Genomic DNA, 27,995 nt, shown 5'->3' with positions numbered 1-27,995 from the left:
GAACCCGCCGAGCTGCCAGCTCTGCCTGAGAGCCGACTGCGGGGGAAAGCGAAGCTAAACCCTTTTATATGATCACCGGCTGCCCCCCTCTCCCCCCCTCCCCGGGTGTTGCGTTACCGCCTTTGGGAGGATGGCCCGAACTTGCTGAGCCCCAATGACTGACTTCAAACTGCTGAGATCCCAAGCGACACCCCTCTGCTCCTTGCTCCTGCCTCCTCTTCGTGTTTCCCCCCTCCCCCCCCCCCTTTTTTTTTCTTCTTTCTCCTTCTTTTCGTTATTACTACAGGCCGGTTGCCAAACAGGATGATCCAGGGTTGTCCTCTTTGCCTGGAGAGCATAAATACCACTGGGGAGCTCTGTGAGACTGCAGTTGGTACGAGCTGCTGAGCTGAGACCTTGCATTCCTCGCACCTCCTAAGGCTTATTTCATCCTTTTTCCACTCCTCCTAGTTTAAATATTTCAGATATATAATTTATTTTCCACAAGCAGGCTTGGAGGAGCTACAGTTTCCTGGGGACTTGGAAGTACTCGGCGAGGTAAGCGTAAGCTTTGGTCCCTGCTTCTGAAATGTGGTTTGGGGGTGGGTGGTGTGTGCAAGAAATGTCTCTATTAAGAAGGCACAATTTTAGTAACTTCTCCAAAAAGTTGCCTGCATGGTATTAAATAGCACAATACTGTCTGAGCTTCCCTTATGTATGCTTTGCAGAGGTTAAGGCAAGATTAATAAACATTAATCTTGAATGAATGGGAGGAGTTTGCAAGTACAGGAGTGGATTTCTACACAAATAGAAAATATCTAAGGGATGCTGTAGCAGTCTCTAATAGCTGACTACCCATGGGCACACCTAGTCTGCTCCAGGAAGCCAGTGTTTATGCAACTCTGCTCTAAAGTCCTGTCTAAAAGGAATTTCACAGGGTTGCCACATGTTGTGTCTGTTACCAGTGGCTTTTCCATGTGGTTTTGGATAGAAACTCACCCACTTCAGTTCTGTGGGAGTGGATTGTAATGGAAGATCCAGATGTTTTAGCCCGTGGCCTTGAAGATGCTGAATGCATAGTGTGTTCTGTGCAGACAACGTTACGTCCTGTGTCAAGGAATGTCCTTGTCATCCCACTTTTCTTCTGAAGCCAACACAGTTCTTCAAAGCTTGAAATGTGTGTATCTTGGTTAAATAGATGACCTGGTGTTTAACGCATTAAGTATGTTGTGGCTTTACCACTGGATTTCTTTACACAGATTAGAAGCTGATCCCAGGCTAACTCAGGTTAAAAGCTGATCCCAGGTTAACTCCCTTCTGCTTTGCTGTTTTAGATGCTTTGCTGGTATCCCCTGTTAACTCTTGCATTTTCCTGCCTTGGCAGCTTGTTCCATGTACAACTCTGCAGGTCCCGGGATGTTTTAGCTGCACATGTCATCCATAATCAAGGAGTAGAGACCCACTCATATACTTTAGCAGGGAGGCAGTTAAAGATCAATAGCCGTAAGGAATAAGGTGAAGCGAGGACATAATGAAGTACAGCAGTCAGCCTGCATGTGGCTTTAGCAGGCAGTGCTGCGTGCCAGGCTTCAAATGCTACCAGCTCTTCTGCTTTCTGTGAAGTGCAGACACTATCCATTAGCTGGGGAAATAGCTTTCTAAAAATAATCTTTTCCAAAGTCCGGTGCTGCTTTTTAGCTTCCTCAGACCCCAGAAGAAGGCCTCCCCTTTGTCCCCAGTTTGGACAGGCTTTACAGCATATTAAGGAGTTGGTTTCTGCTGACTCACTCGTTTCTGATCACTCCCAGATGTTTACCTGGCACTAGTATCAAGGGCCTCATGCGTTTCAAGGGAGGCTGTGCTAATGCTCCTCTTGAACCCGTGAAAACAACAACAGAGACTTCCTCAGCTGACTGTCAGGTGATAATTTTTTCTGAATAATGTCAAATCCCAACTCAAAGGCAATATGATTTCAATCTTCTCCGATGAAGAGTTCCTGATGCAGCCCGGAGGCATTGCCCCAGCTCTGCAGGGCACTTGGGCTGCCTGAGCTTTAACACATGTCCAAGCGTTTCATTGCACCTGGGCATGAGGATATTAATAGAGGCAAATGGATGGACATCTGAAATTGATGAGAGCTTGCTGAAATGTGAGCATCTTTCTGCTGCTTTCAATTAATCTGGCCGGGGAGCTCTTTGCTCCCTGTCTCTCTCTGATCACTTCATCCTTCCTTTGGATGCTCAGTGCTCCCCACTTCGAGCCAAAGCAGGGGGAGGGACCTGCACACCCCAAGTGAAAAAGAAGATAGTGCCACAGTGACCTAATTTTAGAGAGGTGCTAGTATCCCCTCGCTCGCAAATGGGATACAGGGAAGAACATCCCGAGGAATAATGCACCATCTGTTGCAAGGTTTTGGCTGGATCACGAAACCAGACGCGTTGGCTTCATTGCGTAGCCGTGAGTGGGGCAGCTCCTCTGGGCTTTCAGATGTTACAGCTGATTTTTTTCAAGCTGCCCTTTCTGTAAGTTCAGTGTTTGCCTTAAATGGGTGGTGGATACGGGCTCCTATTTAGCAAAGGGCACCCGGCCAAATGAAGGGGTACAACTGCAGTGTATATTAGCTGTCTGTTCCTGCCTGCTCTACCTACAGGGCAGGCTGCAGTTAAAATTGCTTGGGCTAAATGGCCACATTGTAAACGGCTGTGGCAGAGCATCTATTTTTAAACTCTTAGGGAAGTGCCTCAAAGTAGGAATTGTTCCCTGAATTTGGGTCAGACAGTCTACAAAAGCAACAGCTCGTTTTGCCTCCCTTACCCCTCTGTAGCCGGGTTAGAAAGTTGGGCTCCTGCTGGGGGGGCAGCAAATGCCAACAAACAGGGCTGAGAAGAGGATGAGGTTAAAGCAATATTTGTCCCGACGCCACCGAACGTCCTGTCTTTCAGGTGTGCCCGGAGCTGGGGACAAGGCGTGTGTGTTCGACTTGCTCTGGAGAGCAGGAAATAATGAGAAGCCGTTACCTAAACTGAGCAAATTACATTCCTGCATTGTTCTACCGAGGCAAAGGCTTAATGCTCTGCCTGGAGAGAGACTGAGGGCAGCTGGTTTTCATCTGCCTTAATACAGTACAAATCAGAAGCCTCAAACAGGGACTTTGTCTCTTTTGCGTAGACAGCCAACAAGTTTCCAGGGGTTCTCAACGGCCTCGGAGTTTTTTGGGGGTCCCCACCTGTGCAAAGCACCTTGTGCTTGCTGCTGTCCTCCGCAGATGCTGTTGTGCTGGGTCTGGGGAACAGGGGTTTGGGACTTTGTGCTCGAGCGTAGCTTTTCCAGCTGGGAGCTGGAAGGCGCTTCCCTGCCTTGGATGGTTTCCAACTCATCCGGTCTCAGTGTGTCCAAATCCCATGTCACTGGGCTGAAACTTCTCGAATAATTCCTGCTGACCTGGGGTTTGTTTCCTGACGCTGTGTAGGAATGCTTTCAGCGTGTCTTTTAACAGTGCTGTCAAAACCAGATCCTCACCTAGTGTTGAAGACAGGGATGGGGAAGCTTTCTTCCAAAATTTAGCCCTAAGGAGAGAGATGCTGTGCTTGCACCGTTTGTACGCATGCTTATTGCCCCGATGGATTGATTCTGCTCTCGTGGCTCTTAGATCCCACCTAAAGAGCAGTAGGTGCTGCAGAGCCATGCAGCAGCACGTATTTCCTTCCCTGAATAGCTCATGATCTAAATAAAACCAGCCAAGGCGCACAAGGCTCATTAGATGGAGAAGTCAGGGCTGGGGGGGGAGAGGAAGGGAGGAAGAGTTTGGAAATGGCAGGTGGAGCGGGAGCACCATGGAGCAAGGGAGGGAATGGGGATTAAATGAAGCCGTTCAAACCCGGCAATGACCAAATCGAGATGATCTCTCCAAGCCCTCGGTGCTGACGGCTACCGAGTGCGCATGGGAACGCCTAATCTTCTGGCCGGGGGAGGACAGGTGCCCCGTCTCCTCTCCTAATCTGCCATAATTCATATCGCTGGCTGCCCTCCCGCCCGCCGTAAAGCGATGCGTCAGCGAGAACACCCCGGTGCGTCACTTGCCAGCATGGATTTTGGTTGTTCGACGTTACAGTGACATTTCACATAAACAGCTGCTTTCATGGAGTCTGGCAGCTGCTCTGCTGGAGTCTATTGGCAGAGCGGGGCCTCCGAAATAGCTCTTGCTGATGTCTGACCTCTGTGATCTGGCTTGCTGGGAATTTTACTTTCCCTTTTATTCATATCCATTCTCCGCTTTAACAGCTGCTCTTTGGGCGAATAGCTTCACATGTCTCCCCTTCCCGCCTGTGAAGGGATAGAGCTGGGATTATTCCGAGCTGCTGGGTGTTGCTGGATGACACCTGCACCCCTGGCATCTTTGGTGGAGAAGGCATCCGCTGCCGTGCCTGGGTAATGCTCGCTCCCAACGCAATGTCAGTGGAGTTCCCCGGTGTAATAAACTGAGTTCCCATCGCTTACGGTGGTGTTCAGGTCTTCCTGTCATTGGGGTGAACGATAATTGCTTAGATTGCAGGCACTGCTCTTTTCCAAGCAAAAATCTGGGTTGTGTGGCTTCATCGTTGGGGGACGTATGCACTGAGAGCTTCTCTGGCGCTGCTCTGACTGCCTGTTTCTCCCCAAAATCCAGACCCGCGCTGAGCCACAGGAGTCCCTGCAAGAAAACCTACCATCGTCTTCGTCTCCGCTGCTGCTGGCTGTAGGGGAGGAGGCATGAATCCTGCGCTGCCTTGGATCCTTCCTCTTGGATGTGTACTGCTCCTGACAAAGGCAGCCGAATGCTTTATCTTGCCCAACTCGAGTCACCTGGAGAGCATTCTGAGTAAATATCAGGATGGGGAAACTCACTCCAGATCCAAGAGAGCCATTTTATTCTCAGACAGACAGGAGATATTGATGCTACACAATAAATTGAGAGGTCAAGTGTACCCAGTGGCCTCTAATATGGAATACATGGTGAGTCTAGCCCCTGATACCTAACTTTATTATTACTTTTTTTTTTTAAACTTTATTTTAATTTTCCTTATGGTGCAAGAGGTGTAGCAAATTTCCTCTAAAGTAAGTTTTTCTCAAGAGGTTTCCTGGAGCAGTTTCATTCCAGAGTGAACGGTGCTTTAGATCATTGGACTGTTTTGGTTGGAAAGGGCCACTAACGGGTCATCGAGTCCATCCGCTGCATAGTTTCAGGACTGGTTCCATTATTCATAAACTAGCATCTGGCCCAGCCCTGGACGCATCTCCAGTGATGGTAATTCCACAGCCTGCCTCAGCAGGTTCTTCCATTACCTTAATGTCATAAAAGCATCAAATTTTCCTTAGTGTTAAACCCACGTTCTCCCTGTGAAAGCTTTCAGACCATTGTGACTGGTGTTTTGGGACACCACAGTCTGCTCAGAGAGACTTCTGATGGTCTTTGGCTTGCCATCAGCTACCACCCAGCGCTGGAGGTAGCATCTGCCCTTTTGTCATACACTGGTCACCAGAGATTATCAATGGGAGCCAAGCATCCATGAAGCTGCTGGAAATCTGCTCAGGACCTTAGAGAAACAGGGCTTGAGGAATGTGGCTCCATCTGCAAAGAATTTCAGTCACTGGAAATAGCTGGAAAGACTTTGGGAGTTCATGGGTGGATAGGTCAGTGCTATTGGCTTTTCGTAGTCCAAGAAACCAAAATAAAAGTTTGGTCAATGTATTCTCCCACTTCAGAGGGAGAACTTAAAAGTATGAGTATGAAATATGCCTTTACCATCAACAATTCAGACGAATAGTTTTTTTTCACCTGATGCCAGAGACCCTACCTTGAGCTATTTTTGACATGCCATCAAAATATTGTGGGGCCAGAAAATGATGTAGGCAAATAATTTTTTTTGTGTGCCTCTTCCCAATGTGCAAATATAGTTATGACTGAAACTAGTCTGACTTCAACTGTGCGCTCCTGCTGACAGATTAAATGATTAACGATTTGTTAAGACCATGTTTAAAAGGGTAAAAGAGAAGCACACTAAATGTAATATAAAATTGTTTGCCAGCTGTGCTGAAATGAGTGCTGCAAATGGAAAATCCTGCCTTTTGTGACTGTAGGGAAAAGGAAAAGAGAAAGGAGGGCAGAGGACAGTAAGGAAGGACAGCTGTCCTTCAGTTGGTCCCCATGAGCGTTCACACTGCTGGTCTTTCACCCCACTTTTGTCAGAAATCGCATGCCTTTCTAAGAACCGGTGCTTTGTATCGCTCTTTCTCAGCGGGCTCTCGCGTTATCCTGCAGGCAAGGTGCTGCCAGAGAAGAGGCGACTTGATTAATTTCCAGAAAGTAAACACAAAGCATGAGAAAGCCAAATGTGTTTTCGTTGGCTTTGAGGATCTGAGAGGGCTGCCGCTGCGGACTGTCCACTGGCCGACTGCTGTTTACGCTTGCAGCGTGGTTACACTTTTATATTTGCCTTTGCTCAGTGTGCTTTTCTAGTGGTTTTTATGGGTGATTGAGGGTAAATGAAAGGGCCTTATATGCTGTGAAGAAAGAAGCTGAGTATAAGATGGTGCTACTTGGAAAGGCTATAATCAGTCTTTCATGTATTCGTGTTTACCCAATATTACTTGGAAATGCTGTGTATATTCTGAACGTGAATTTCACTTTAATCCTTTGTTCTGCATAGGACATTTCTCATTTGGACTCGTTTAAGAGGATGGTCTGTCTTTAGTACCACAGATAAACTTTTCTCTTTTCCTTTGGTGCCAGTGTGGAGCGTCACAGGCGACGTGCAGTGGATTTGTGGATAAGTAGGTAGAACTTGTTCTTGCCCATCAGCCTCCAAACACTGCCTTGTGAAAGTCCTTTCTCCCAGCTCCATATCTGACGTATTTAAGTGATCTAAAGTGGCAAGGGGAGCTGATGTATTCCAGGAAAGGGACATATTTATCTCCTGCAAGATGAACTTCAGTTGATGGAGGCTGTTAATAAGAAAGCAATAACACAGTGAGTCCCATGACTTATCTGGAGATCAAAAGAATTATATACATCTGGGATGAAGGTGGAGTGGAGTGAAGAAAGAAACAGTTTTGCTGCTGGGTTTGTATAATTAATTGAAAGCTAGCACAGGTATCCAGTGTTAATGGAAAATGAGTGAGCACTGTACATCTTCCTGATGAAGTTGGTCGAATACAGAATTACCTTAACCCCTCTAACAGCTTTATGATCGACACTTCCACTGTGTATTTGGACTTTATAACAGCAGTCACGGCAGTGGATGGGTGCCAAGACCAAAACAAACTCCTTGTTAATGAACCCAGAGAAAAAAGAACATAATAGTTCCTAAAACATCTTGACCTTTTAAGATGGCTTAGTCAGATGGCTTTCAGCGGTGATGAAAGGCAGAAATCTTTCCTCTTGCGGAGGCCTCAAAGACAGCTGGATAAAACAAAATTGTTCTCGGTACAGATTGCTGGAAGGAAAATAGCTTTTTTTCATGTATAAGGTATGCATCCTTCCTCTAAACTGTAGGGTGGTGACTTTTCTTGTCAGGATGGGATAGTATTTCTGTGTGGGTTAGCAAAGCATATCCAAGCTTCTGCCAGTACATGTCAGTCCTGGACTCTCATGCCACTTTTAAAAGTAAATTGCCAGTATTGCAAATAAGCCTAAGCTGGGGACAAAAATGAGCGAGTAACCTGATCACTACAATTCAAGTGTCTGGGGTTAGGTTTACAAACTAGATAGGCTGAGTTAGTAGACTCCTTGTCGGATATATTCTTATTAAATCTGAACCTACTAATTGTAGTATACTGTGTGTATGCCATGCATGTATTTTACATGTACAGTGTATACTGTACTTTGAAAGGCCATTACAAATTTGAGGGAGTAAAAAAGAGAGTCCATGTGCTAAATCACTTGGAATCACACATACCCAAAGGTTTCTCAATCTCTGCTTGAGAAGGAAACTGAGCATGGGCATACTCTGCCCCTCTGGCTTCAGGAGTCTTCCTAGATACTGCTTGGAATATTGATATAAAGAATTCTTGCAAGTGTAGCTGGGAAAGTCTGAAATCTCTCTTTTTTTTTTTTTTTTTTAAAATGTTTATTGCTCTGAAATAATTCCAGCGTCCTGACCACATTCACGTCTGAGAAGCAAGAGGCAAATAACTGCTCTAATTTAAATGGGATGGCTTTGTAATCTGACGCCTGCAGAAATGAGCTTCTCTACTCATCAAGCACAAAGCCATGCAAAGACGTAGCTCATTCCCAATTGCCCGTTGAGTATCTTTTGTCCGAGTTAATTTATTTTATCCGTAGGCATCAAAGGAAGATGTAACGCATATGTTCACATCAATTTCCATTTAATGGCCTATTGCTCATAACGTCTCTGCATTAAATTAGGAGATTTGGAACATCTCTGCGTTTGAGGCTGCAGGGAATAAGGCTCTGCTACAAAGTCTGAAGTACTAGCAGCGCATAACATCTTGGGAGAGTTTCTGTGGCTTATGTGTTGGATGGGAAGGCAGATTGTAGCTGGTCACTGCCTAGTGCAGAAAGTGGGAGGCCACAAAAAGCTGTATGTCTAGGCACAATTGCAATAGTCTGCTTGAACAGAGGTTTGGAAATGTGTGTGTAGTGGGTCGGATCCCATACACCTTCAAGGAGTTGGAGGGCTGAGATGGAAAATGGTTTTATTCCCTCTGTCAGGGCTGTGTCTGCACGGGGTTTTGCAGACTGACATGAATTTGCTGGGCCACTGGTCAGTTCAAAGCCAAGCTGATGAGCTCAGAGCAGCTCTGGGATGTTGTTGGAATTTGGGTTGCTGAGCATGCTTAATGATAAGCTGTTTTCAGAGGTCTGGGCTGTTAGCTCAGTTAGATGAGCTCATGTTTGCCTTACAAAGATAGTGTAGACACACCAAGTTCCAGGAGACACTGCATTTTCCTGTCGTCTTAGCCAGGGACATGCGGTCCCTCCCCATCCCAGTTATAACTGCCCGAGACTGTGTTCAGATACTTACTCGGAATGAGCGCTTGATGTTTTTTAAATGTGTTTGAGAGCCTAAATGCCCTCCAGCCCTCCAAACGGGTTCTGACAGGTCCTTTGATATGTTTGAGATCAGAAGTTGCATTTCTTCTGGAGAAGACAGGACTTGGAAAGACCAGCTGGTTGTGATGGTAAATGTCCAAAGAGGACATAATCTCGCACTGGCACGTGAATGGGCTGGAGAAGCATTACAAGACCTCTCTTCTCTTTGGTTTTATTTGTAGGAATGTGTGGTAATATTTTAATCCCAACGAATTATCCTCTAAGGACTGTTCTGAATAGAGCAGCTGCCAGTAATTACACAATGAATTCAGGGCACTGTCTGCTGGGTCCAGCAAGTCTGGCCTTTAAAACAAATACACTCCTGGGCAGCGGAGCCAATGAAGCCTGCTTTCCTATTCGCCTTTATATCGTGTTTGAGCTCTCGTTTGGCTTACAACTGGGTGATATTCAATGAGGACTGATCTCACACCAATGTCGTTCCCTCAAAGGGAACGTAAACGGGATTTGTCACTTCTAACCTGATGCCTGTTTCGGTGAGAGTGGCGTTAGCTTAACAGCTCTGGGACTTTGCCACCTCTGTTAAATTTGACTGGATCCATTGGTGGACTCAGCAGTTATTCTGGAAGGAGAAGGGGAGTTGGGACCGGGAGCCTCAGACCCACACCCCTTGATTAAGAGGTTGGGCCAAAAATCTCCAGCTGTGTCAGTAGTGGGTGGCAGGAGCACATCCACTGTTGGAGTTCCCCTTGATGGGAAAGCCTGGAAATGTCCTGATAGTAAGGACAACGGATGGAAAATTGTGCTGAACTACATCAGAGCACAGACTGTGTGTTAGAGTTCTTGCAGATCTCAGAAATAAGTGTCATGAGGAAGTACTGGGATCTCCATCCTTGATGGCAGGTTTTTTGTGTTGTTTTTTTTTTTTAACAGGTTAGAAAAACACCTACCAAGAATATCTTGTGTTTTTAGAGTCGATAGTCTAGATGGGTTCTTGAGGTCTTCCCAGGTGTGTTTTCTGCTGGCCTATACAAAGCATCTCCTAAGAAGCATGGCATCAAACAGGAAAAATAATAGACCCTTTAGTGCCCTGCATTTTGATGGCAGGGTGACATCCTGAGAAACTTGCTTTTAGGTTAGGGCACACCACTGAAATGTGCTGGCTTCACAAGGACAGGCCAGACACCGGGGGTGAGCTGTAATGTAGTCTTTCTCCACTAACTGCTGTTGGTTGAGTCTATTGATCTAATAAGCTTGAAATGACCAATTGACCTGTTCTTTTCTCTCCCCACACCCTGAAGACCTGGGATGACGAGCTGGAAAGATCAGCCCATGCTTGGGCTCAGCAGTGCATCTGGGACCATGGCCTAGTGCCCTCATCAGGTCAATTGGACAGAACTTGGCGGTTCACTGGGGCAGGTAAGAGTTGGAATGCTACAAGCTCATTGCAAAGAGCAATTTATGGATCCTCCTTTAGAGCCAGTTGGAAAGGTTTGCCCTGTTGATGCTTAGTAGAGCACTGGGGAGACAGGAGAAAAGCTGAGGATCATTAATTGCTATTGCTTTCATGAAATGGTTATAGCGATAACATCCGCAGCCACCTTCAGCTCACTGTTCCCAGCAAACCAACATTGATGTGGGTTGCTCCATTTAGCTGTGTCTCTGGGTAACGCAGCTGTAATGTGCTTAAGGTCACTCTTACTCCTTAAAGGAGAACAGCTACAGAAGTCATAACCCTTGCTCCTAAATCTGCTGTTTCAGGGGGGGTTCTGGCACCATGCTGAGAACCAGCTGAAAGCTGAAGTTTCTCAGGAACAATGTCTGGACTCAACTGCTAGTTCAGAACTTAATTATCTCTTGCTGTATTTCCCATAAATATTTATCCAGCTCCTACATTCTCTTTACTGAAAACACTTTGCAGATTTTTTTTTCAACTTCCTGGGGAGGGTTTTTAACCTAGAGTTGTTAACCCAGCTAGGAAGGCTGATGTTAAGGCTTCCAAATGGATTTGCCTCTCCATCTCATGGTGAAATTTGTTTATTGTTAAGCCTGTTATAGGTTACGCCTGCTTTGTACAGCAAACATTTTGTATGTGCTCAGGAGCCCTAATGGGTGGAAATGAGGTTATGTTTGTTGTAAATCAGGTAGAAAGTGGTTGAAAGCAATGGAAATTTGCTAGTGTGAAATTAGCCCGATATAAAAATCGGGCCCATTTTTGTTGGCAGAATTAAATAATGATTGGAAAGTAGAGTGGTTAATCCATTGGAAACAAAGTCAAAAGATTGTGCTGTTCTTGGCTCTCCTACAAGCGTTCAAGATGGCCACGGGTTACTGATGGAGGTAGATCCAATCTTGCTACCTTTGCAGTCACTGAGAGGAAAAAGAAATCAGATTTATCTCAGTTTTTTCAGGAACGGGCTATAACTTGATTGCCTCAATTTCCTCTCCTGTAAAATAGGATTCGGAAAGTATTCACTTAATGACATCATGAGATTAATGTTTTTAAAATACTTCTAATGAATGATTTTTAATGAAGAGTTGGCTGAAAGAACAAACTCCAGTGGGTAATGATATCATTTGTATTTCTGGCCGCTTGCTTCATGTGAGCTGTTGAAAGCAATAAAAAGCCGTGGGTTTGAAGCGCTGCCTTGCTTTGATACAGAATTTGCAGATTGCTCTGTTTCCTCACTGTGTAAGTAGCGTGCAAAATGCATATGAGTTTCTACAGGTGGTTTTGACACCGCTTGTGTTCCCCCAAACAGCACAAGTAGCATCAGTGCTGCCACAGACTGCAACGTCTGGTGCATAGTTTGCACAAAGGACACGCAGCGTATGCGGGGGCTTGGTGCAGAGGGAAATTGCTGCAATAAAAGGTGGGGTACACGTGTAGTGCACCAGCTATTCTGCACTAACTCTTGGTGTGATGTGAGTGTGAAAAAACCCACTCACTTTCAAAGGTCTTACAGTATTAACTGCTAGCGTACTTCCAGATTTAGCAAATTGCCTGGTGGTAAAATAGGTACATGATGGCTTTCAGTTTAAGACGTTTGGCAAACCTTAACTTCTGTTTACTTTCAAAATACAACTTTCCGCCAAACTGGAAGTTTTTTGTAGTTGTGTGGAAAAGTCAGGAGGACGTTTCAGGTCAGCAGCACTTGAAGGGCATGTCAAACCTATAAATAATACAGAAAGTCAGACTGGGCTGTGAATCTTAGGGGAAAAAAATCATCTTTAAAATTTTCAATGAGATTTTTTTTTTTCTGTTCATTAGACCATGTTACTGGGTTCTTTAAGTAACACCTTCTCAATGAATGGAACTTGCCTTAAGAAATTTTTATAGAAAAATTAGCAAAACTCATATTAAAAAAATCTGAGCTCACAATATGGCAAGAGGCTACAGGTATTGTTTGAAAACTTCTACCAGAACGTTGTGATTTAAACTGTCTTTGCTCCTTCAGGTATCGATCTCCAGCTTTCCATGTCCAGTCTTGGTATGATGAAGTTAAGGATTACACATACCCGTATCCTCATGAGTGCAACCCGTGGTGCCCAGAGAAATGCACTGGCTCTATGTGCACGCATTACACCCAGGTAAAGGAGACGAAGGGCTTTTGTACCTATGCTCCCTGCATCCCCTCGTGTCCCAGTTGTCACTGCAACGTGTGCCCACAGTGGGGTAGTTTGCTTTTTTGCAATAACCGCATTGCACTTGCAGATCGTCTGGGCCACGACGAACAAGATCGGCTGTGCCGTGAATGTCTGCAAGCAGATGAACGTCTGGGGAGAAATCTGGGAGAACGCCGTCTACCTGGTCTGCAACTACTCGCCGAAGTAAGGCAGATGAGCTGGGCCGTCTCCAGCTTTCCTAAAACTGGCAGGTTGCTTAACTAGCCCAGGATCTGGGGAAGAGATTTCAGGCAGTCTAGACTGGTGGTTGTGGCTTTAAATTTTCTCTTTAGACGGCAGCACGGTGCTGGTTCAAGACTTCTGAGCATTGCCTGGAAAACTGAATGAGAGGCCGGGGCCAGGCCGGAGCTTTGATGTTCCTGCCATGGGAAGGAGGAGCAGGAGATGGCCAAGACGGAGCTGGCGTGCGCTCCCGAGCGAGGCTTGCTCTCTCTGCCGCTCGGAGGGTGGGAGGGGATGGGGTGGTGATTAGCACCGCTCAGCGCTGCTCCAGCAGCAGCCTCTGTACCCAGCCAGGTAGGCTGCTGTATCATGGCACATTTTTCACACACACCCCTCCCTGCAAAATCTGCTGGTTTAAACACACTGCTGCTTCGTGCAGAGCCAGCCCTGCAGCAGTCGCTGGTGGAAGCGAAGCGAGCTGGGGCCCGCTGCAAGGAACTGCAAAGAGATAAATCCCAGACCCGATGAGCTCCCCGTGGCTTAAAAAAAAAATAAGTGAAATAACTGCATCTGTCGAGATTTAGCTAGCTCGATGTTTTGATTAAATTTCAAAATGAAAATCACATTTCTTGACTACAACATCCAGGAGAAGTTTCCTCCCTGGCAATGGCAATTAATATTTTCTGCTTTAGTGGCTGATAGGAGAAACATTCCACTCCAAGCCCTTGGCAATTTAAAACTTAAAACCAAAATGAAATAGGGAAATCACTATATGCAAATGAAGCGGCTTGGAGAGCATCTGACTTCTGGAGATCATAGGGCAGAATAATGCAGAGAAAAAAGATGTGCAGGTATAGAGCTGGCAGCTCATAGCATGATCCAGGCGGAGCTCTATGGGTGGGTTGTCTAAGCCCCTCTCCCCACGTTAGATACTGAACATGTTATGCTTGTGTTTTGGTGGGCTTTAACAACCTGCTCCTCGTAAGGGATCACACCATCTCCCACGGAGCTCCCGCAGCAGGCTGGGCTATTTGCACGTCATCCATTCAGGGCTGCTGGATGGAAAAATACTCTTATTTCTGCAGTTTCTGCTTAATCTTTTCTCTCTGGCATCAGTGCGCATTGTCCTCATCTAGCCTTATAGGTGGAGACAGCTGAAAGAGCAATAACCCAGGGGTTCATAGCTATAGGCTGAACTCCGGCTCCTTCAAGCCCCTTAAGTTTGCAGTACAGAGTGCCAAAAAGGGCTTTTGTTTCTGGGTAGTTTCTTGAGGAAAATGCAGTAATCCATTGATTTACTTCTGTTTACATAAGATCGCAGTGTTTATATTGGAGTTCAATGTAAAAGCTATATTGCACACAATTTATTTAAGTAAAACCCTAAAAATGTCATCTTGGAGGTGAAATGAGGAGGAACGTTCTCCTTACAAGGCTTTCCTAGGCCGGTTGTTTAGTCTTTGCTTAGTTGCTCTGGGCCAGGATGATGTTTCTGCAGCCTCAGAGGCAAAACTGGGGACTTGAGGATGGCCAGGTTGGGTGAAGAGAGAGTGCAAAGTGCTGCTCTGGTTCCCAGCTCATCTGGCACGAGGGTCCATGTATTTCTGGTGTTTTTCCGCTTGGAAATGGTTCCAGGCGGAAAATGGAGCAGCTTTTAAATGGTAAGAGCTGCGCTCCAGCCTGTCCCATGCAGCTGCCTGGGAGTGTTGCAGAAAATAGTGGGAGACTTGGGGCTCTGATGAACAAGAGAGGTGAAGGCAAGCGTCAGACAAATGGAGGCTGCAGGCAGGCAGCCCCTGAGCCGCTGGAGAACGACAGGCAGCACGGGGATGGAAGGAGTGGGGACAGGCCGTCTTTTCCGCATTTACAGCCCCCTATCCAAGGATGAGCACAGCAGAAACACCCATTTTCCCCACTCCCTTAGTGCCAGGTGGTCTCGGGGGCTTGGATGAGTATTTGGGTGTTTGACGGGTGCACATTGCTCCTGTGCTTGCAGGGGCAACTGGATCGGAGAAGCCCCATACAAGACCGGCCGCCCCTGCTCCGAGTGCCCGCCGAGCTACGGAGGAGGCTGCCAGAACAACCTCTGCTACAAAGGTACGTGGCGGGGGGGCCTGGGGCACCCTCCTGAGTGGGGGAAAAGGCTGGAGCAAACTTAGGCCTGGAAACTTTTAATGAGAAGCAGCCGCAGCTTTATGCGCCTTTTAATTAGCCATCCTTAATATTTTGACATCGCAACACGTGGTAAATCGGTGGCTGCTGCTGAAACGGAAAAGCCCTGAACGGCTTAAAATCTGGAGCTCGGATTCGGCGCGTTTTCCCCGGTGAAAATGAGAGCGAGTGCTCGGATGGAGGGAAGCTGCTCTGAGCTTACGTGGGTTTGGCTCGGGAGCTCCAGTGGGATTTTGAGCGCTGGCAGGCTGCGGGCAGGAGCGATCCCGTCCTCGCGGGGTTTGTTTGGGAAGGGAATGTTCTCCGGCGCTTACCAGAGGCGATGTGGGTGGGCAGAGCTTGGCTGCCTGCCCCATTCCTTCGGGGGCCAGGGACAGAGAGTTTCCCTCTCTCCCCACCTTGGTTTTCACGGCTGCAAAAATGAACACAACGATTCGTGTCTCCGGGAGGAGAGGAGGGGATCGTGGATGGTTTTTCCTGACCTGTGGAGTTTTCTCGGAATAGAGGTCAATAGAGTGAAAAATATTATTAATGCTGAAACCTCCAGTGAAGCAGTGCTATCCCCCCTAGCACGCAGCATTTTCTGGGGTCATGCATTGAGGGCATTTTTCTTTTCCCATGTGTTTTGCTTCACAGAGAACTGGGCTCTTAGAATCAGGCAGGTTCCCTGGAGACTTGCCCAAAGCAGAGGCTTATTTTGCTGTGACGTTGCATTTATCATTTTTAGCCTGCGGGGTTTGGGGGGACGACCCCAGGGTGCAGGTGGGCTGCAGCGGGGAGAGGGGAGAGGATGCCCTGGTGATACAGCAAAAGGGAGGAAGCCCTCTTGGAGCCACCATCCATCATCCCTTTGTTTGCATCGTTCCTCTCCTCATTGCCGAGGACGAGAGCGGAGCAGGGTTTCGGGTAGGACTCGCCAAGCGGAATGAATTTTGCTGGCACCGTTTCCCAAATCCCTTTGCCCGGCGGCAACAGCAGGCAGCTTGTTCTCTGGCGGAGGTAAAGCGAGGGATAAACGCGCCGCAGGCACTAAAGCCAGGACCACGCTGTAGCAGGACCTGTGCTTTACTGGAGGGTCTGCTGAAGCCGTGCTGATGGGGTGGTTTGGAGAAGAAACCCAGGTGGGAGGAGAAGAGGTTTCAACCACCTTCCCAAATAGTAGGGCCCTCTTTTTGCACGCGCCCTTCAGCAAATTTGTGTTTTCCTCCAGAGAGAAAGAGCTGTATGGGAAACAGAAGAAGAAATACCAGCACTTTTTTTCACTAATTAGTGGGGATCATTTCAAACCTTTAGTGTAAGATGCTCTAAATGCCACTTCATGCGTGGAGAAGCGGGAGAGGAGCAGATCTCCCCTCCCGGTGCTGCACCTGCCCTGACAATAGCCCTGCGCTGCCTTTAACTGGCGTTTTTGAGTTTCCAACTATATAAAAGCAAATCCTCATCAAACCAAATCACCTCCCTCAAAATATGAACCTCTCTGACTTCCCCATCAATGCAAAGACGTTGTAATTATTTTTAATCCCCTCTTCTGACAAGATTACCGTTACGAAGATCCTGTCATCGCTGAGACGGATGAGACTAACGAAGTGGAGATTTCGCAGGTGGCGGAGCAAAAGCCGGTGCAGTTCTACCCTCCGGAAAGCAAGCCCAGCAAACCCATCAAGCCCAAGAAAACCATCCCGGACTCCTACATGAGTAAGACGGCCTCTTTCTTTTTCAGCTCCTATAAGTTTTAAAGTATCTTTATGGGAAAAGGTGTGGAAAGTGATGAGGAGGCTCAGAGAAAAAATAACTGGGAGGATGTTTGAGTGGAAGGGGAGGTAGTCTGTGCAAAAATTTGCTGTTAATGATAGCAGAAGCCTGCCAGAAGCGGGGAGCAAAGCTTTCAAGAGCCACTCGTGCCTTCTACATGTCAATCTGCAATACTTATTTGTTCTTTTAAGCCGTCTCAAGGAAGTATCGATGAACCAAAGGTCCTCCGGTCAGTAATCAAATTAGGAAATACTGGTTTTATTTCCCATTTAAAATAGTCCACACCCAGGAGTTACCCCCTTTGCAGCTTTTCTGGGTTTTTTAGTTTGTTTCCTTTTTATTTCTTGCTTGGGAATATTTCTGAAGTTATTTGTAGAGCTGGTAGTACTTCTTCAGTTGTTCTCTAATCGCTGTTAATTAAAAGAGACTTATTGTGAAAACAAGGTGAGGCAAGCCAGCGCATCCTTTTCAAGTTTATCTACCAGCATCTTCAGAGCCTGTAATTAAATGGAGAATGAGAGCTCTGGCTGCGGACCTCGGGCTGTAAATCAAAGCTTTCAGCTGTCAGATGTTTCTTCCTTGCTAATATTTCCAAAGACACCTGTCTCAGGTGAAGGGCTAAAGAGGCACGAACTGCTCCAGGCTGGGTTGCTCTGTGATAAGATTTTTATCTTGCTGCACCAAAGACCTCCAGGAAAGATGCACGGTGGTTGCTCATCTCCGTAGCTCGAAAGCAGGCTGTGGCAGTCTCTTTCCTTTTTAAAGTATTTATTTATTTTATTTTTTTCTCCCCAGCACAAGTCATTACCTGTGAAACCAAGATGAGAGACAAATGCAGAGGCTCAACATGCAACAGGTAGTGTTTTCTTGATGCCTCTTGGAGCGCTGCGGGAAAAAGTGGCCTAAAAATTGTCCAGTTCTTGCAAACATAGGATAGGCTATACTCTGTACTTTTTGTGACTATCTAGATAGAGCTCTTAAAAAAAAAAAAAAAAAAAAAAAAAAAAAAAAAAAGGCTTAATTTCTCTTAATACAAAGCCTTCAGCCAAAGCTAGCAATAAGGTGACTCAGTTGATTTTATTCAGCCATGATGACCCACAGTTTCAGGTGTCCAAAATAATTTAATAAATTTTGGCAGAGTCATTTTTGAGCCTTTTTCATGCATTCCACTGCTGTCCAAGCCAGACCAATAATTCATGGCTTGTTCCCTCCCAGCCAGTCAAGAACTTCTGGTTAAGGTTTCTGCAAAGAACGGGACAGTTTATCGCTTGGAGAAAAACCAAATCCACAGAATCTAAATATTGGTCGGGCTTTTAAGGAGGGTGGAGAAACTGTTTTAAAAAGTAGCTATTTTGCAATCTTGTTTTTAAATGGAAGAGTTACGTGAAATGAATGGAATGACTATTAAATGAAATAGAGTCAAAGTCTGTTTTTCTTGAATTGTTTTTTCGCCACCCTCAAAGATATATATCTTTGCTAGGTATTTGTGCCCAGCTGGCTGCTTGTACAGTAAGGGAAAGATCTTTGGAACATTTTATTATGAGAGTGTAAGTACCTTTTAATAGCTCATAGATGTAATTTGTGGGGAGTTAGCGGTAATAACAGAAATGGGAAATGCCAACAATTCTAGTGTAATTTGGCTTTTCGTATTCTCCAGTTGTGGTGCTGTAAAATGGCGCTAATAAAGATTATCTGTATTTTCCTCATCTTAGTGATGAAAAAAAGCAGCAGTCTGGAAAGGCAAAGTGATTCCAGACGTGATTTTATCATGAATGTCCTTAATGTGCAATGAAACCCATGGAAAGTGAGGGATGGGGATCAATAGAGAGCTCTTACAAAGATCTCTTTAGTGTGGGCAGCTGTCATGCTGAACAGAAACTTTATATGAAAAACACTGTTCGATGTTGTAACTAAATAATATTTTGGGCTGATTCACTGGATCTTGAATTAGCAAGGTAATTTATAAATAAAGCATGGCAGAGTTTTCCCATCAAAACTACTTTTGGGGTGAAGAAAGGTTGAAGATGAAAGGGTTTTTGTGTAAAAGCATGTTTACTTTCCCCATTCTCACTGTTGGTGCATGACTGCATCGCCCATGATACATCTTTGCCCTGCAACTTCTGTGATTGCAGACAGCCGCCTCCTCCAAGTGGTTTCAGCAGAAATATTTTGGGTTTGAATATTTTGTTGAGAACTGGAAATGTTTCATACTGGTTGTTAATTTCCAATGCTACTTTTCTTCTAAATTGTATCTAAATGTACGGTTTTGTTATTTAAAAAAAGCTTGCCATTCAACCAGGCAGTGCTTAAAATAATAATAATAATGATAAAAGAATAAGGCTGTGTTGGGAAAGTAAGATTTAACAACCAGATTCCAAAGGAGTGTACTCAGCTTATTTTCCATTTGGCGCTTTGGTGGTGGTTTCATTTCTTCTTCATTTTTTGCACAGCAGTTGGTCAGCGTTGCTCTGTGAATGAGATTGATTTCACATACTATTTGTATTCGTATTCTTGTCAGTCATCAAGCATATGTCGTGCTGCAATTCATTACGGCATCCTGGACAATAAAGGAGGACTGGTTGATATCACGAGGAAGGGGAGGACGCCAGCTTTTGTGAAGTCTACCAGGAACGGCGTGGAGTCTTTTCGGTACTACCTTCATGAAAAATTTTTTGTATTTGCTTTAAATACATGCAGATGTTCAGTCGTCTTTGTTACTCATGTGTAGACATAGTGATTCAAGTAATTCTAGTATGCTTATTTTTTGAACGAATGTTTTTGTTTGCTTGTTTTGCAGGAAAAGTAAGCCTTCAAATGCATTCATGGTTTCCAAAGTCACAAGTAAGTTTTAAAAGTTGAGAAGAAACCGTTGTTGCTAGAGTTTTATGGGATACTTGAAAACATCATTCCTTACAGTGCTCTTTTTCACTTTAAGTGGTCATGTCAAATGGTTCAGTGTGACGACTAAACCCTAGAGGGGTGATCCGTCACCCGCTACGGGCAGTTCCACCATCAACCACCTCATTTTTCTGTGGGGATCTAAGAGGAAGGTCCAGAAAAAAGTGTTAACGGGCCATTTCCAGCAGCATCTCCTGGTGCTGGATCAAGGTCGGGTCCAAACATCAGCTGCAGTGTCACAAGCTGCTGATAATAAAGTGACAGAAGATAAGCTATCCTTGTATAAAAGCCTCAGTCTAGTGTGAACACTGTATAAAAAAAAAAAGTACCTAATATAATAGTGCAATAGTATAATGAAACACATAACACATACGGAATTAGTTTGTAACAGTGAGTCATCATATTTATGATGAGCATACAAATAGATACTGTGGAGTTCTACTTTTTAAACAATTCCCACTTTCTGAATATCTTTGAGTAATTCCTCCTCCTCCTCCATACAATCATCATTTTGATTAGATCCACTTGAGCCACTTTTAGGGAAAACTATAGGTATCAGGTTATTTGGACTCCACGTCTGGAGCTGTAGCAAAAATACACCGTCTTGTGGATCAGCCGCTTTTCTCTTTTGAAAGCTGTGGCCTTTTTAAGGGCACATTGTAGTGTGGTAGCAGGATTTCTGCTGGAGAGCTGGTCAGCTCTTTCCTGGCTGCATGCTGCTGGTAAAGGAGCGAGCAGCTTTCCTCCTGGTGCCCTCAGCTGGACATGGGTCTCACCAGATGCCTTGCGTGACTGTGACTTGTGTTTTCTGCAGCTGCCTGAGCTATTAGGTCTAGTAATTTGCCTTTCCATATTTATCTCCGCAGCACAGACGCTGGATTGCTATACTACAGTAGCTGAGCTGTGCCAGTTCAAAAAGCCGGCGACCCATTGCCCAAGGTAACGCAAGCCCACTTAAGTTCAGCTTAAACCTGCTCTGCTCCGAGGAGGGACAGCTTAATGGAGGATGCTGCGGTCCCCAAATCTGAGGGCTAGCGGGAATGGAGCTGATTTTACCAGATGAACAGGAGGAGGGGGTTGGGAATAGCATGTTTCCTCCTGCCACCGTGCTTTTCTTCGCATCGCGACAGAAAATTCATATTAAGTTTTCGGACTGCTTCAGTAACATATAGGTCAGGCTACGCAATCCCTTTTCGGCACACCCCTAGGCAGGAGCGTGCAACTTCGCACTCTGTCTTTATTCTCTTGCACTTGCTGGTGTTTGGATGTGGTTTTCCTTTCCACCTTAAAACCTGGAAGAAGGTTGTTCTAGAAAGCTGCTTTGTGCAGGTGTAAGTTGTGGCAGGGCAGGGGGGCACAAACATGTGCAAGTGATTACGTGCACAGCATGGTGCAAAAATATAGGTACTCCCCTTTGAAAATGTCATAAAAGACCAATCCCTCTTTTACTGGTCTAAACCCCTCTGTTTGCAGTTCTGCAGTAGCTACCGAATGTCATCTGAGGGGAACAAATAATGAAATTCACTGTTGCCACCTGCAGACCAGATGCAGGCACTTGAAATCTCCCAAGAATGCAGCTTGCTTTCCTGTTGAGCCTTGATATAGAAAATAAATACGAATAAATTGTTTTCTAGGATTTATTGTCCAGCCCACTGTAAAGACGAGCCATCGTACTGGGCACCAGTGTTTGGCACGAACGTTTATGCAGATGTGAGTATGCTCCTTTCCCTGATGACCCTGTGTATCACGACGTCTGTAGCGCAGAGCCAGGGTCATACTCTGTGATTTAGGGAAGGCAGTCAAAGTCTCCATGGTCATTGCAATGTGGGAATGGGGAGGAAGAAGTGGCACCAACAGCTACGACACCGGGTTGGGGTCAATGGCCTTGGGGAGCCCTTCCACTCTCCGGCACTGACTTATTCTTATGGACTTGGGCAGGTCGCTTAACTGCTCAGTTGCCTTAAGGACTATGGCTGTGAAATGATGGTAGCGCTTATCTGCCTTTGCAAAGTGTTTTGGGATCTACAGATGACCATCAAAGGGCTTTTATTATATACTATCACACTATATAGTTGGCAAAAGTAGGCCTTCTTCCCTCTCCCCTGTCCTCCTCTTTCTGGGAGCTGAACAGCGTTTTTGAGCAGTCGGGACACAGCGCAGAGCAGTGGAAAGAAAGCATGCGAGTTGGTTTTATTGGTTTGTTTTTCTAAACTCTGCTCATGGGGATGAGCAGAGACTTGATGCTAAAACTAGGCAAAGAGTCATTTTTTTGAAATCTCTTAATATCTGGCCTCTAAAAACTGGGTTTCAACGTTTTTCCATTTGCGAGTGCCTCTTTTTTTTTTTTCTCTTTTTTTCTCCCCCCCCCCCCCCCCCCCCCCATCAGAGATTGTGTTTAGAAATGCCAGTTCCCTGGCTGGTGTGTAGCTTGTAGGAACGTGCTTTCTGAAGGCCTGGGGGAAGCAGTCGGCAGATTGTGGACCCCCAGCTTGGGGTCACCGTGGAGCTTTGAAGCCTGTTGAGAAAAAACATCCTGCAGAAATCATACGATAATGTGGGGCAAGCAATTTTGAAAGCAATTTTTAAAAAAACACCCTATTTTTTCTTTTACTTGAGACCAAGTTTTTTAAAGGTAGAGTTGCACAAACAGCCTAGACTAGATCACATGCAAATTCATCGGGCAGCTGCCACCCCGCGGTACCTGCCTCTGTGCATGCTCCAACCTGCAGGAAATGGGAAATAGTTTTCTCTCTTTTACTGAGGACAAAACTACCTCAGATTACCCCCGAACGGGGCCTGCGATTACAAGGGTATTAGGTGAGGACCAGCATCCCGGGCTGGCATTGTTTCCTGATTTGTACTGACGCAAAAGGATTAGTGTCCTTTAGTGAATCGCAAGCTCCATTTCCTACTGTACCCCCTGGGTATTGTTTCATAAACGGGGGCATGGACTGTGATTTGGGAGAAAAATAAAATAGGAAAAAAAAAAAAAAAGTATTTGGCCACTTCCTAGAGGGTTTGGTTAACCTTTTTCTGGACTACTGTACTAATAGGGTGATGTGAGTGTAATAAGGAAAGCATTTAGGTTTGTACAAGAGTCTGAGACTGGTAGCAAAGCAGGTGAAACCAGCTGGGGAAAAAAGAGTTTGAGGCGGCTGTGAAGCATGCTGCAAAGGAAGAGGTATTGATGCTGAGAAATGCTCAGGCTGGAAAGCTGACAAGAGAAACACGCATGCCGTGCAGGGAGAATTTGGGCAAAGGCTTTTCCCAGGGAGCACGGGCTGTGCAGGATGCTCTCCAGGAGAGGATGCTGTGAATTAACCCGAGCCTGCGGCCAAGGAGTAATTAAAGCAGGCAATAAGCTGGGTGAGACAAGTGCTAGTCTTCTGGGAGGGCTTTTTGGCTTCACGTCTAGAGCGGCACCTTCATGGCCCTGGGGGGACTTGTGCTCTGACTGTGTCTTCTGAAATAAGTTATCTAAAAGAAAATGAAACATTTTGCCCCATTTCCAGTCTGCACTCCCTGCAAGGTGCCCTCTGGCCTTTTAGCACCTTCTCCAGAATATCCATCTGCTAAATGCTCTGACAGGTAAGGAGTTGACAGTCCAAGCAGAGATGACAAAAATGCTTGGCTAGTCTGTGTAACGACCTGATTCACTGTGGTTTTGGCCCAAGATAGCGTTCACATTTACATGATACCAGGAAGGCATGTGAAAATTTGATTTGCCATGAAGAACAAAGCTATGACATGAAGAATTGGCAGTTTTTATGAGATAAGTCTGATTTTTATTCAGGGGGCATAGGAGCCACTATCTCTGCTTGTGTTAAGGGATTTTTGCCCACTTTAAATGCATTCTGATTGTTTTTTTTTTTTACTCATCATTATAAAATGATCTTGGATTGTGTGTTTATAAGATTATCTCCTGGGTACTCCTGGTGGCTTAAAGCGCAAAGATATTGGCAGCCTTTGCTTTAAAAAGCAGTGCAGGAAATTGTCCATGGTGAAATTAGTAAGACTGGAACAGGGACACAGAGGAGCCTTAAATTTTGGGGTAAATGAACAAAATGCAAGAAAATATGCTATGGGAAAAGTTGATGCCCAAATCCCAGGTTTTTCCTCTGAATGGCATTACTTTTCGGTGAGAACAGACTTGCTGCCTGCATGCAGGGTTTGCAGATTGAAGCGGCACGTGGGGGCACGGGAGGAACATATCCAGCATCCTCCCAGTGCTGAAATCGGTAGCAAGAAGCAGCTGGCTGGGGAACAGAAAATGTGTTGCCTCTTTTCCCTGGTGGTGCATTGCAGCAAAGTTCTTTACGCTGCCATGTAAAGGGAGGAGGGGAGGGGATAAAAAAATTATATGAACGCATGATTGTGCCTAGGAAATAGAACTCGGCTCTTGCTAATGTGGAGAGGAGCAGTTCGGGGGTGATGCTGGAGCTGTGTGAACACCCGGGGGTCTTTATCAAGGCTGTAAAAGAGCTTTTAAGTTTCACAAGACGCTGTCATTTGTCACTCTGCTTGGCTCCTAGTGTGACATAAGACCGTAAGGGAAACCTGTCCCCATCCCTGCTCAGGAGCCCTATTGAGCTAGGAGAGAAAACAACTCTCTGCTCTTGAGATAAGGTCTTTTATCCACAGTTGTGCGGCAATTAGTTGGGGGAGGATAGATCGCCTACATAATGAGGCAGGTGTTTATCACCAGAGCAAGCCAAGTTGGGTGGCTCAGCTCTCGGGAGATATGAACTTAATGATTAAACCGGTCACACTAATGAGGAAATTATGGGCGATTAAACTCATAGTCACAGACTATTGCTAATGGCCCACTATAAAAAGTATTGTTATTTTACGGTGTATAACTCAGAGTCCGCTTCGTCAGGAAATGCTCTCAGAGCGTCCCAAGGGGCTACACCATGGAAAGCCATTGCGTTGTCCATACAGCTGTCATATTTCTGAATTTACGTACTTTACTTCTTTACTTTTTTCTTTTTTTTTTTTTTTTTTTTTTTTTTTTTTTACTTATTCTTGTAATGTCTCATGTTCCAAAAGCTCTGCAATCAATTCATCAAAGCGAAGCCCAGCCTGGGATATGAGAGGGCTGTAATCCAACAGAGTGATAAGAGGAGGTTTGGGGTAAGGCGATAAAAAGCCTGTTGCTCAAAGCTTTGAGTAAGCGGCAGAACAGCAAGTCCTGGAAAAAAACAGGAGTGCCTTGAAAAGAACATTGTTTAGGATGTCTCCCGGTGGAGAGTACTGCAAATTGATTCAGAACGGTTTAATTTTATGAGCCAATTTTAGATTTACAGATTTCCCACTGCATACTAGGGTGAATTCACAGCATATCTTCCAAACACAGCGTTCCCTTGCTCCCTTGGCCATATATAGAAGCAAAATACCAAACTGGCACTCAAAACTCAGAAAGCTGCCAAGAGATAGGCCGTCCAAAGTGATAAATATATAGGGGACAAGGCAAACCTGCCATATATGGCTGCAAGAATGAAACAGCACGATCCGTATTGTACGTATGCGACGGAAACGTTTGCCCTTGGCACTGGTTTTGTGGTACTTTGAGTTTTAGCGGTCAGGGAGTTCGTGGGGTTGGGATTTTCACCTGCTGCAGTTCCCTGTGCAAAGCTGGTTTTTGCTTTTTGTTATTCCAGCTTGCTGTATATAAATCCTCTAGAGAGTAGATGGCCAAGTTTATGCTATGCCTAAGCCTCCTCTGCTTTTGCTCTCTTTCAGGATGCTTTGGGAGCTTAGTCATCAGTTGTTAGTGTTTTGTGTTCCTCTAGCTTTTCTGACTCTGCACATCTTGGAGAGCAGGGTAACTGCGCGATGTGCAAGAGAGAAGCTTTAGTCTTTTCAGAAGTGTTCGTCTCCCTCCATGCTTGGAGTTGTCTTATGGGGTGATGCCTATCCAAAAACTACACCATTCAGTGGGTGCAGTCCTTCTGTCTTTCCTAGAAAGAAGGATGTGAACTGTCCTGGATAACTGGTGGTCATTTACCTTAATTCAGGAAAAGTGTCTGCTTTTCAAGCAACTGGGTGAATAAACTTTGCTGAGGTGGCTGGTCTCTAGCAAAGAGTTTCACCGCAGCGGTTTCTCTGGTGCAGACCCAAGAGGCACTGGCTGGAAAGTTGTCCTCGATTCAGCTTTGGCCCTGGAGAATCTCCCAGGTGCAACTCCACTGCAGACAGGAGTGGTGGAAAGGCTGCATGTCCTCTGCGGTGGTGGTGGATCTTCTTACAGCGGGGCTTATGACATACCTGCAAGATCTGGTCCATGACATCTTTTATCCCTGGTCTGTCCGTAAAAGGGATGGAATTGTTTCATAGCTTTTTCACTCTTTTTTTTTTCTTTTTTTTTTTAAATCCCCTGGTCTTCCTTGATGCTTATGGAAATGGTAAATCTCCAGATATAAAATATAGACAGTTTGTAAGTCAAAATAATTAAATATTTTTCAGAGCTCCAGTATCTGCAAAACTGCAGTGCACGCAGGAGTCATTCCAGATGAAAGAGGTGGTTTTGTGGACGTGATGCCTGTAGAAAAGAAGAAAAGTTATGTTGGGTCCTTAAAGAACGGAGTCCAGTCTGAGAGGTGGGATTTTTTTCTTTGTGCTTTCCTCTTATTCTCAACTGTGTGTTCAGTTGTATGTCAAAAGTCAGCAGATATCAGCTAGAAAGGCTGGTGGGTTGGAGATATGTGACTTAACAGTGTCACTGTGAATTTTGAGACCCAAACAAATAGAGCGTGTTGTCCTGCTCTTACCTTCCACAAGTGAGGAGCTGCTTTCAGATTGGTGTGAAAGGTATGAAATATTGTTAAGCCTTGTTTTATTTTATTACAGTACGAGTCCATATTAATACATTTTTGTTGTGTGTGTTTAACACATTAAAAGATAAGCAGCTGTATTAAGCATCTTAAGCATCTCAGAAAATAAAAATAGACTACGACAGGAAAGCTGTAGGCATTAAATATGGGCTTCTTTAGTATAGATCTATAAGGGTCAGCATTTTGCAGTTCTGTGATTTGCAATTCGGTAGATTGGATTTAGGTGACAAACTCCTGTTCGTATGAGTTTTCTTCTCTCTCTCTGTCTTGCTTTCACTTATCTTTTATACTAACAGACAACTTTTTACTTGGATGGCAAACTCTGCCCTAGCTAAGAATAACCTCTACTGCTAGCAGTGACATGCAATATGACCACCCGGTGCTGATCTAGGAGGTGAGGGAAACCAAAGACGTTCTCGCAGCAGGGATGAGCATGAAGATTTGGAAAGTGTTATTTACACTCAGCAATAAAGAGCACCTTCTTGCTGTAAGATCCACCAGACAGTGAAATAGCTTTTCAAAGATCAAGGTGAAAGCCTTACCCTTCAGGACATTGTAAAGAACCTTTGGTAAAGATACATACCCAAACGGGTATGGGAAAAGGTTGCCTTTAAGATTTACTGAGGCTTTACCCTTGTTGGAATGTTTATTTTGCAGGAATATGGCATTTTACCTTTTTCCTGGGGTTTTGCAGCCCAGCAGGGCTGAAGAAATAAGAGCTGGGAACAGAAACAACCCCTTGCCCCCATGCACACAGCCACCCCCAGCAGTTCGGAGTCAGAGCTGTTGGGGACGCCTCTGCAGACTGAAAAAGCATATCCATATTTATTGTCATTTAACGTGAGCTGATCTGGCTACTCCCATTGCCAGCACCAGGAGACGGGCCAAACAGGCCCTGGGAATCTGCCAGCCTATCTGACAACTGTTTTTTAGGAAAACATGTTCCTCTTCATGCCGGAATCTCTGCATAAGGGAGCACAGTGTTCCTTGGATAAAAGCTAGCACTGTAAGAGAGGCCGTTGCTTCCCCGCTCCTTTTGTTGGCATTAGCACTGTAGATTTGGATTGAAAACACAAACCAAAGGCAAACTTGTGGATTTGTGCCTCCTCTTTTTCATCCTTTATCTTTCTCCTGTTCCTGGTAGGGCCGCGTCAGCACAGAGCCAGTGTGCTGAAGCAGTGCAGCCCAAAGAAATTCGGAGTTGCCTGTAGGTCTATCGCACTTTGGGTCCTGCAGTGCCTACATTGGGTTCCTTACATGTTTTTTTTTTTTTCCTTTTTTTTTTTTTCTTTTTCTCCAGCTTGAAGAGTCCTTCAGATGGAAATGCTTTCCGAATTTTTGCTGTGAAGCAGTAAATTCCCAGGGAAGGTGCAGGTTTCTTTGGGAGAGCGCTCTGTTGATCTCCAGAGACAGGAAGGCTCCTCTGATGGCATCAGCTCTGACCGTACCCTCCTTGCCGATCTCTT

At 45.4% G+C, this 27,995-nt stretch overlaps 1 protein-coding gene across 1 annotated transcript; it reads left to right on the top strand.

Annotated features, from left to right (window-relative positions):
* The first annotated feature begins 377 nt into the window (after positions 1-377).
* CRISPLD2 (cysteine rich secretory protein LCCL domain containing 2) lies at positions 378-27,995 on the top strand. The gene is given in 16 exon segments (XM_050903899.1): positions 378-537; positions 4,646-4,971; positions 10,330-10,390; positions 10,393-10,447; positions 12,487-12,619; positions 12,744-12,859; positions 14,871-14,971; positions 16,583-16,741; positions 17,594-17,654; positions 18,279-18,345; positions 19,317-19,447; positions 19,596-19,639; positions 20,563-20,635; positions 21,331-21,406; positions 26,162-26,295; positions 27,830-27,995. Coding segments are annotated over 15 exon segments (1,509 nt in total). The 5' UTR covers positions 378-537; positions 4,646-4,728; the 3' UTR covers positions 27,885-27,995.

Source organism: Gymnogyps californianus, chromosome 12 (assembly GCF_018139145.2).
Source record: "Gymnogyps californianus isolate 813 chromosome 12, ASM1813914v2, whole genome shotgun sequence".
Taxonomy (NCBI): domain Eukaryota; kingdom Metazoa; phylum Chordata; class Aves; order Accipitriformes; family Cathartidae; genus Gymnogyps; species Gymnogyps californianus.
Note: the sequence above shows the minus strand (reverse complement) of the source record. Positions and strands in the feature narration are given on the sequence as shown.